The following is a 9,916-nucleotide window of genomic DNA, read 5'->3' as shown; positions in this document are numbered from 1 at the left end:
TTTTGCCTTCGCAGTGGGACAATTAGTACTATTGGAAAGGTAGGATACTAATTGTCCCACTGCGAAGGCAAAATTCCTCATTCTGAAGCCGTTTTACCGCGGAGAAGTCATTTTGACGACGGTCCTACCACGAGAGCACGACTGTACTTACCAAAATTGTCCAATTATAAGAAATTTCTGAAAAAAAAATTCCAACAGTTTAATGGGGCCACCCTGTAATTATGATCAACGCTCGTACAATTCCTTGTGAAATGATTACCCCTCTAAAATAAATTCTTAATTTAACAAAGATCATTGTTTGAGATACTAACAGATGTTTATTTGAGAAAAGAAAAGAAAATGTTTCAAGATAAATATGCTAAATGGAATAAAAATGAGTTATTTCTTCTTAAAAAACGACATGATGTTCTTTGTTCCGGAAGCTGCCTTGGCGCGTGCTTTGTCCTTTGTTGATAGCTTCACCTCCGGAGTCTTCTCCTGCGGTGCGAGATCTGAATCTGCAAAAACATTCTCCTTGCTATCCTTGATGTCTGTCTTGCTCTTCTTGCCCGCTGCTGTGTCCTGAAGTGTCTTGGAGGACTTTCTCTTCACCGAAGAAGCTGTTACTTTGTCCTCAATTCCCAGCTTTGTTTTCAGGGAAGAGCTCAAATCCTGGGAAATGTAGTCAGATACAATGGTAAAGGCATATGTTAAGTAATTCATTTCATCCTCAGTCTCATCAACGGCGTCCGGGGAGACAAATGTAGCTGAAACAGCTCCCTGACCAACAAAGATTTTTTTCCCCTTCAGAACTTTGGCAACTTTGTGGCATTTCTGGCACAACCAGTCCATGGTTTTGGTTTCATTGTACTTGAATCCCTTCACAATGCCCTTTCCCTTCTGATCAGCCACCTGAAAGGGATAAAATTAGGTTCAATTAGGTGCTTCAAGGAGCAGCAATTGATGCACAACTTACTCGCAACATTTGCTTTTCTGTGAGGATTTTCTGCAGCCGGAAAATGTCCGGGAAGTCCTGATCGACTAGAAAACTATCCATTGGTGATGCCATCTCACTGCAGACATCCACCAGGTAGGGTAGGATGAGGAAGAGGGGATCAATTGGGGTTGTCATATAGATATTCCCATCAGCCTCGATGGATTCATCCACAAACCAGCAACGATGGGGCTGACAGAACTGCAGCAATTCCCGGATAAGTTTCCCATCAGCTGATACAATGTAATTTGATCCCTTGAGGGACGATGGATTCTTCAGGGTAATCACATCCAAGCCGTTGCTCTCGCATCCTTCCTTAACCTCCAAAAGACTCTTGTCCAGGAAGCAAATTCGCGTCTCTCCCTTAGCCCGCGTGAATACTTCGCACGTCTCAGCACCATCTTTCTTCCCACCTTTCTTCGTACCTCGTACCTTGGACATCTTCACACCTTGATTACCACAAAAAACGCCACAAAGTGCCGGCAGTGAAGCGGAGTTTGTTGGCCTGGGCTTTTTTGGCGCGCAAACTCTGACATTTCAAACATTCGCGCTTTCTCTTCGGGAAGAAAAATTAAATAAAAGAAATTCCACCGCTAAAATATGTTAATTATTTTATTGAATTGCATCTCACGATCTTGAGAATATACAGATATTCCCCACGGATTCTTCTCTCTTTTACAATACTACCCGTGAAGCCCATTTCGTGGAATGTCTTCAGCATTTCTCGAGGTTTATTCTCACGAAGAAGCAGAAGGTAGAACGCGGCACTTTGTGACAATTTCTCCCCCAAGGATGGTAGTAATCTCCTCACTGTGGCACATCCATCTACCCCACCCGCCCAGGATTTAGCTAAACATCCAGCAAATGTCTCCTGATCCTCCGAATTTGCTTCATTCTCTTCCGTGGGCACGTAGGGTGGATTGAAGATGAGCAAATCAATTGAATTGGCCCGAAAGCTGCTCAATAAATCCATGGCAATCACATCCACGGTGGCTCCATTGGCCTGGGATGTCCTCTTTGTGGCCTAGAAGATTAAGGAGAGTCATTAGAAAACTTTCCCAAGAGCCTTGGTTTTCTTTTCTTTTTTTTCAGGTGTTCAGGTTGCTTCAGGTGTTCGTCAGAGGAAATTCCCGCTCTCCCAAGGAAAAGCAGCAATTAATCGCGTTTCTTGTTTGACAGTGACAGCGCGATACAATTTGACAAGGAGTAAGTGAGAAAAAACAACGAAAACCATCTTTCTAACAAAAGGTATGGGTACAGCTTAAGAACGGCTCTTCTTCAGTGGTTTCGCTTGTCGTTTCTTGGGGATTGTCCTCCTCTCTCACTGTTCCACACACTCATTAGGGTTTTCCGCAGGGTTTTCCTTTTGGCGGATATTCTTTGCCTTGGTTTTATTACCTTGCAAGCATGCTGATTGATATCGATTGCAATACAATGGGCAGATGATGAGAGACTCTTGGCCAGGGCAGTGATGATAACACCACTTCCTGATCCAATTTCAACACAGAGAATGGGCTTCTGAGCCCTAATCTGTATGAGATCTTCCTCGAGGGCATCCAATAGGAGAAAACTGTCTTCTGCTGCTTCGTAGACAAACTACAATGAAAAAAATTAAAGATTAGATCACATTTTACGGGAAACTGGGGCTAAATCAATGTTAACCCTTTCGCATTTTTTGGGTCATACGTAGACCCAAAGGTGAAAATTGCATTAAATTCACGTAGAAGAGGCCAAAGAAGAAGTTTTGCCTGAGAAATGTTCTCTGAGAATGTTTCATGTGGACGTAAAAGGGTTAATTTATAAATCGCCTATCCCATGGAAAAGTATGGTAACTGCATAGAAGATAAAATTCCAGCTAAATCCATTACTCGCACCTTATAATCTTCTTGTGTTAAATGAGTAAGAAAAGGCGTTTCCATCTCCAGGTACACAGCAAGTTTTCCGGGAAATGGTAAATGTAGATTAAATATAATTTAATTTGTAGGAGCGTTTGCCGAAGCTTCTTCGGATGAGCCCAAATGCGGAGCAGAAGTGGCAAGTTCCGAATCAAGGAGGGTTTTCCTTCGCAATTTCTCCCTATCCACCTGCTGATGGAGCCTATTGAGGCGATCCTGAGCTCCCTGGAGAACGTTCGTGACCACTGTGACTTTGTGCTTGACGTTAATTAATTTCTTCACGTAAGCATCCAGTTCCGGAGGTGTTTTCTGGGATTCCTGAATCTTCTTCAACTCCTCATGCAATCTATCTAGTTGTTCTTTCAGCTCCAATTGTGATACTCTGAAAATAGGAAAACTCAAAGAGATAAGAATTTTATTGAGAGGGATTTTCTTGCAGGTGATTTCATACCTTGTAGTGCGAACTTTGTCATCCAATTGATCAATGGCAGGCTTGAATAGGCCCATCAAACCCTCAGCGAGGGTATCTCTTGTTGGATTATCACAGAAATTCTCAGTATTTTCCTCCTCAAGGGATGTTGTACTCTCGCTGTCGTCACGATCCATTTTTATGACAACATAACCTCAAAAGCAAAACAGCGCCAACGTCAAATCGCGCGCTGACAACCCAGCTGTCAAGCCCCCGCAGGTTATTATTTTTTCTTATCGCTGTCGTGAGTGGGGATAATTGCAAAAAAAAAAAAGGTGCAAATAATCATATGTTGGAAGATTATGATATCGCTTTGGTCATGGTGACGATGAAGATTGAAGAAATTGCCGAGTGATACAAAGAAGTTTCATTTCATTCATTCATTCGAGTGCGTAGAAAAAGGAAGTTTTACTTTAGCTCTGTAATAGAAAACCTTGACATTCTCTCTGCCACACAGAAGTGGATAGTTTGTAAACAGTTTGCATTATTTCTTGCATAAGTGCGTGATTTATTTGAGTTTTTTGAATAAGAAAAGCCCTAAAACGACGGAAAATTCATCCTCAAATGGCATCTGAGTGTGATGTTGTAGCCCCAAAATCTAACAATAGGTATTACACTGATTTTCATCATTTTCTTAATTTTTCTGCACGTTTTCATTGAGCACCGTTTGAGTCTGTGAGATAGAATAATTAATTCCGCTCTATATTGGCAAAGTCCAATGTTCTCTGGCTTTCGTCATGCATTCCTAATTACAGAACTTATAAATAAACTAATCGATGTAATGAAGAAAATATTCTAAAAAGCCCCAGACAACAGGCGAAAGCTTTGGCAAGAATATTTCTGAAGGTTCTGAGAGTTAATCTGGAGTTAGTAACCTCCTAATGTTATGATGAAATAAAATCAAAATGTGAATTCTTAAATTTTTATTCATCACCTCAATGAGTCGGCATTATTTCGTTCTCCAGCAGAGCAATTTGTCAAATTACCCCACGTAACCTTGACTCTCAATTATCCCCCCTCAAACGAAACACAAACTCTCACATAAGTCGATACATTCATGTTAGATTTTATTTCCTGATATGTACACCGATAGAAAAACACGCACTATCCGAGGAAAAAAAAGAAGTGACGCATTAATCGCATCTGACCCATTTTACCCCATCAAAAATAAGAAGGAAATTGGAACTACAATATGAGCGAGAGAAAAACAGATAAAAAAATCTCTATGTGAAGCTCATTCTTTAGATTAGAAGTCTCAATGAAATCAGCAAGGAAACAAGTGGTTGTGTTCGCGATAAAACGTGTGCAAAATTTTCAATATGGAAAATTGCTGTGAAAATTAGCAAAAAAACCCCAAAGAAAAGTTCAAATTTAGTGCATAAAACGTTACTCCTGATATATCCTTAATCTGTGCTATTGTCAAGGAATGCAATTTGTGTAATAATTTTGTGGTGCAAAATGCTGTTTATCATAAAATACGTTATTTTCACACTTTCCAGTTGGGTTTGGGGTATTTTCAATTGGACCACCAAATCCCCAATAATGCTGCGGAATGCAGAGAAACGAATATTTTCATGTAAGTATTGAAGGTTGAGATTCTCATTATCTTAATGTTTAGTTTGTAGTAAATAGTTGGTATTCAAATGGCAGCAATAATAGCAAAAACTTAAAAGTTCAATCAGTTAAATATTCTTCTGAAGGACTTTTAAGAAGAAGTTAAAAGTTCATGATACTTTCTTACAATTTTATTTTTTATTAATAAATTTAATTTTTCGACATTTACTGTTGCAAGTGACGATTTGTTTACTAATATTTTATTCAAAATCGATCAAGACGTTTTAGTACAGTTTAGTAGTAATAAAATACTCTAAAAAGGAAATACGTGTATTGTCAGCCGGGTTAAGATCCTTGCACAAAATCCCGCAAATGGCCAGCTGGGATATTTTTATAAAATAAGGATTTTTGAAATTCAACGGTTACAAAAAAGATGGCGTCAATCTAAATGAACTGTCTCATGCTAATTTATTGTTCTTTGCAGATCTCAAAAATGCCTACCGCGGATGGTTTGTCGACATTGGACCAGTTGTGGGGGAAGCTGACAAAATCTGGACAATTTCCCTTAATTCCGACTCACCGAAAACTCCCCTCGTGCTCCTCCATGGATTTGGCGCTGGCGTGGGTTTGTGGATTTTAAATTTGGACTCCTTCGCCGAGAATCGTCCAGTCTATGCCATTGATATTCTCGGTTTTGGTCGAAGTTCACGTCCAAAGTTTGCCTGTGACGCCATGAAGGCGGAAGGGCAGCTGGTGGCGTCGATTGAGGAATGGCGTCGGGAGATGAAACTCAATGAAATGATTCTGCTGGGACACTCAATGGGGGGCTTCTTGGCCGCCAGCTATGCCATTAGTCATCCCGATCGGGTGAAACATCTCATTCTGGCCGACCCGTGGGGATTTCCGGACAAACCAGCGGACTACGGGAGTAAATACAACATCCCGGTGTGGGTGCGTGTTCTTGCCTTTGCCATGCAACCCCTCAATCCACTGTGGGCTGTACGAGCTGCTGGGCCATTTGGGCAGTGGGTTGTCTCCAAAGCACGTCCAGATATTATCCGGAAGTACACAACAGTAGTCAAGGAAGAAGAACTCATACCGCAGTACATTCATCAGTGCAATGCTCAAACTCCTGCGTAAGTTTTCCTTTTTTTTTTTCAAAATGGCGGTTATTTTTAACTGCAAAGAAACTAATAAAATAATTTCTCAATATTTCAGTGGGGAGAGCGCATTCCATTCAATGATGTCAGGCTTTGGATGGGCGAAACATCCAATGATTCACCGAATGAAGGACCTCGATAAGGACGTTCCCATCACAATGATGTACGGATCACGTTCCTGGGTTGATAGGGCATCCGGTGATAGTATAAAGCTCTCCCGCATCCACAGCTACGTCAACATTCAGGTAAGAAAAACATTTTTTTTGCTGCAAATAAATCACAAAAAAATACTGGAAAATATTAATTTTCTAATTAGGTTATCAATGGTGCGGGTCATCACATCTATGCCGATCGACCGGAGGTATTTAATCGATACGTAAACGACGTCTGTGCCCTCAGCGACGGCCAGAAAGCGTCGGGGGAATCAATAGACAATTCAACATGCGAAGTCACCACAACAACCACGGAGGAGATTGCAACAATTGCAACAGATGCTGCTGCAGAGAAAGATGCTCCAGTGATAGAAACAAAGTGAAATAGCCTTAATCATCCATCAGCCACCCTCAACTCCTGTGAATTTATAAATCAGTGAAAAACTTGCATAATATGCACAAAACGTATTATCTTAGAATTCGTACAAAGTGAGAATTATTATTAATTTATATCAAAGAATTTAAATACATGAGTTTGCAAAGAAATTATTGACTTGTTTTATTCTTTCTCAATAAAGCTGTGAAAAGCTCGGAAAATGTTTTATGATTTATTTATTATCTTGAGAACGTGGTGCACGAGTTTTGCTGAAGTCTTTAAAGAAATTAACTCCTTGTTTGATTCAGTTTGGCTCTATTTCTGTGTTAGGCAACATGAAGGTTATTTTGCTAGTTTCTCTGTTAATTTGTGGTAAGAAAAACTAATTAAAAAATAATTTTTTCTACTAAAGAAGTCTTTTAAAAAAATTCTTTGAAAGGGCTTGAAATGATTTCCGGGGAAGATGAATACTATGAGGAGTCAGCAAAGGTTTACCATCAACCTGATGATAGCTACGTTAACGAGAAAATCCAGGAGGAATTACAAAATAATCAAGAAAATAATCAACATGAGATGACGGAAAATGCAAAAGAAAAAGTTCAAAATGTTCATCAAATTCCCGATCAAACGCAAAAGTTTTCGGAATTCAACCAGCGTCCTTCTTTTGAGGGTCAATTTCCCGGCCCAAGACAACATCCTGTGTATCCTGTAAACTTCCTAGGACCACCTGTACGTCCCCCATACACAAATAGTGGAAATGATAGAGAAAGTCAATCAGATGGAAAACAACAAGAATTAATGGAAAATCCAACTAAAAATCAATATTATCCGTTGAATCAACCTCAGATGGATTTGCAGTATAGGCCACACTATCCTGGTATACAAAATTATCCACAGATTCCAGAAAAACTTGAAGAGGAAGAAGTAGATGAAGATGAATATCACCAACCGGAATTTACGTATCGTCCTGCCGTTGATCCAAAAGGATTCGGGCACATGGAGGGCTATCCTGGCAGGCAAAGGTGAGTTTTAATTAAAGTTTGTACGAATTCAGCTAAGAAACTTGTAGAAGAAAATTAAATTGAAAATTCATGGCAATGGAGACGCCTGGTAGTCACTAGGCGCCTCCATTGCCGTACAAGATCAAGAAAAAATATCAATAATGATGCTGAGTTGTCTACTTTTTTTGTTCTTATCGCGTTAGACCTAGACATTTGACTTTCTAACAAATGATTCTTACAAGCTTATCAGCTGCAAAAAGTCGTGACTCAAAGTGATTTTATTGTTTTAAGCGTTTTAAGTATCCAAAGGTGAATACTTCAGTTTAATCACCTCACTGCAGTTGCTGGCTTAACAACAAATAATTCCGATTTATCAGTTTTTTTTACTTTAAAATTGTTTTATGACCAAAGCAGAAATTCATTAAAAAAAAAAGAATTATTAATTAAAATTTATTTTAAAAAATAATCTCATTAAAATGAATCAATTAATTTTTTTTCTCTCCCAACAGATCGTACAGCTTTGGAAGACCTCATCCGTCATATCCACATTTCCCGTGATTTTTTTAAAGCCCAACATAGAGCGAATTAATATAATTTTTCAATTTATACAATGAAAGTTGGATTGAATCCTTCAAATTAATGAAATAAATTCAATTGAATGAAGAGAATAAAAACTCACCCCCTTTTTGTTCACGAAGCTCATTTCTACTCTCATTTAATCTTCCTTTGATTCTTGTTTCACTAACTTTTAAATTTGTGATATTTCCCAAAAGCTTTGTCGGCCCCCCACCCACCCACTGCTGGGTGGAAAACGAGATATTGGCGTGAAAATTGAAAATTCCCAGCAGAGCACAAGAGAGTGGAATTTCAATGCGAACGCCGAAGAGGCAAAAGTGTTGGGGATTTTATTGATCAATTAATTAATGGGATAGCGTTGCCGTAATCCCATAAAATCCTCCCGATCCACTGTATTTTGTACTGCCTCCCCTCTGCCCATTCCATTCATTTTTCACCATACATCAACCAACTGTTCACTCCACTAAATAAAATCACCCTTTGTCGCAAATACACCACATTTAGGGTACATTCTAAGGGCATCTTTGGCGTTGATTTGCTGTGAGGTGAACAGCTTAGAATGGTTGAATTTATATTTTGCTTTTAGTATTGAGCAGAGGGGAGGGGCGAACAAGTAGCTAATAGTTAAACTATTGAAATTATTTTTTATTACATATTTTATTTTTATTAATGTTTAAGCTGCTGTGGGTGATAATCACCCCTAGTTAACCCTTTTATAAAATATTGAAGTAAATAATAATTAAAGATTCATAAACAAGTATCGATCAAGCCGTTTTTTTTTCTCATTAATAACACTTTGATGATTTTGCTGGCCACCGTGGCCAATTTGAGTTTTTTATATCGTCCCAAAATTAAAATTTATTTAATATTTCTTGATAAATTCTAAATCTATGTGTAGGGAAATTCAATTAGCTCAAGTTTGTAGAAAAAAAAACCTTGAAAAAAATATTGTTTTAAAAGAAAGTTAAGGTCAAAGTTTTGAGGTTAGAAACCTCAATCCTCCAAGGTTTAAATTAGAAAACTGTTAACTAGAATTTTTTGAGCAAAATTATTTATGATTTCCTTTATTTTTACATTTCATTTCGACAATAATCTTCATGTTAAGTTTTTTTGCATAGAAATTTTTTTTTTCAAAGCTAGAGAAACAGAATAATTTTAATATCGATTGAAAATATTTTGAAAACACCAAGGAAATTCTTTGATAATCTTTTTAAAAAATATAGAAAATTGCCGACTGATGAGAGGATAAAAAAAATTTATTTTCCTTTAAAAAATTCCTCTTTAACAAATTTGCTCTAAATCTGAATTTTTATGCAAAAATTCTTAAATTAATTAATTATAAAAATTCATCTAGAATAATTTTATTAAATATCTTAATAAATTTGTCACAGAAAATTCAGCCATTCCCGACATTTAACCACCCACAAAAATCAATGCAGGAAAATCTATTTTCCAAACAAATTATACAAAAAGTTTATCTTGAAGAAAATGTTGCAAATTTTCCACCCTTTGTACCCGTTGAACCCTCCGGAAATTCGTGCCTTTGCCTGTGTGTGTTTGAAATTCAAAGCCATGACTCCCTGTGCGCATTTTCCATCCATTTTCGTAGCCACGGGGAATGGGAAGAAAATCCTCCTGCAGCACTCACAGTATCAAGTCCACAATTTAACCCAACAATCTCCATTCTAATGCACATCATGGCAGGTAGGTAGAGCACGGGATGTACTTAGAATGCTGTGCTATGTGTCGCACATATATAT

General features: G+C 38.2%; 4 protein-coding genes across 7 annotated transcripts; 2 read left to right on the top strand and 2 right to left on the bottom strand.

Annotated features, from left to right (window-relative positions):
* Window positions 1-297: 297 nt before the first annotated feature.
* LOC129788050 (ribonuclease H2 subunit B) lies at window positions 298-1,498 on the bottom strand. Its single transcript, XM_055824020.1, has 2 exons — window positions 956-1,498; window positions 298-891 (listed from the first exon to the last, which is right to left on the bottom strand). Exons 1-2 carry the CDS (start codon window positions 1,412-1,414, stop codon window positions 379-381), a joined length of 972 nt encoding a protein of 323 aa, XP_055679995.1. The 5' UTR covers window positions 1,415-1,498; the 3' UTR covers window positions 298-378.
* A 69-nt stretch (window positions 1,499-1,567) lies between these two features.
* On the bottom strand, window positions 1,568-3,512 carry LOC129788052 (SNAPIN protein homolog). 3 transcript variants are annotated; one of them, XM_055824022.1, is made up of 3 exons: window positions 2,848-3,195; window positions 2,372-2,569; window positions 1,568-1,997 (listed from the first exon to the last, which is right to left on the bottom strand). In XM_055824022.1, the coding sequence occupies exons 1-3, from the start codon at window positions 2,890-2,892 to the stop codon at window positions 1,581-1,583; spliced, it is 660 nt and encodes a 219-aa protein (XP_055679997.1). In that variant the 5' UTR covers window positions 2,893-3,195; the 3' UTR covers window positions 1,568-1,580. The 3 variants fall into 3 exon arrangements, 2 of the variants coding, with proteins under 2 accessions (XP_055679997.1, XP_055679998.1); XR_008750284.1 differs by lacking the exon at window positions 1,568-1,997 and adding an exon at window positions 3,320-3,512 and having other exon boundaries at window positions 2,455-2,569; window positions 2,848-3,250; XM_055824023.1 differs by adding an exon at window positions 3,320-3,512 and having other exon boundaries at window positions 1,568-3,250.
* Window positions 3,513-3,516: 4 nt separating this feature from the next.
* On the top strand, window positions 3,517-6,749 carry LOC129788049 ((Lyso)-N-acylphosphatidylethanolamine lipase). Of its 2 annotated transcripts, none has more exons than XM_055824017.1 (5): window positions 3,517-3,945; window positions 4,837-4,913; window positions 5,376-6,027; window positions 6,110-6,296; window positions 6,368-6,749. In XM_055824017.1, exons 1-5 carry the CDS (start codon window positions 3,902-3,904, stop codon window positions 6,584-6,586), a joined length of 1,179 nt encoding a protein of 392 aa, XP_055679992.1. In that variant the 5' UTR covers window positions 3,517-3,901; the 3' UTR covers window positions 6,587-6,749. The 2 variants fall into 2 exon arrangements, with proteins under 2 accessions (XP_055679992.1, XP_055679994.1); XM_055824019.1 differs by having other exon boundaries at window positions 3,616-3,725.
* A 139-nt stretch (window positions 6,750-6,888) lies between these two features.
* LOC129788051 (uncharacterized) lies at window positions 6,889-8,268 on the top strand. The gene is made up of 3 exons (XM_055824021.1): window positions 6,889-6,951; window positions 7,019-7,601; window positions 8,090-8,268. The coding sequence occupies exons 1-3, from the start codon at window positions 6,915-6,917 to the stop codon at window positions 8,136-8,138; spliced, it is 669 nt and encodes a 222-aa protein (XP_055679996.1). The 5' UTR covers window positions 6,889-6,914; the 3' UTR covers window positions 8,139-8,268.
* Window positions 8,269-9,916: the final 1,648 nt, after the last annotated feature.

Source organism: Lutzomyia longipalpis, chromosome 1 (assembly GCF_024334085.1).
Source record: "Lutzomyia longipalpis isolate SR_M1_2022 chromosome 1, ASM2433408v1".
NCBI classification, from domain to species: Eukaryota; Metazoa; Arthropoda; class Insecta; order Diptera; family Psychodidae; genus Lutzomyia; species Lutzomyia longipalpis.
The sequence above is the reverse complement of the archived record's forward strand: the minus strand, read 5'-3'. Positions and strand labels throughout refer to the sequence as shown.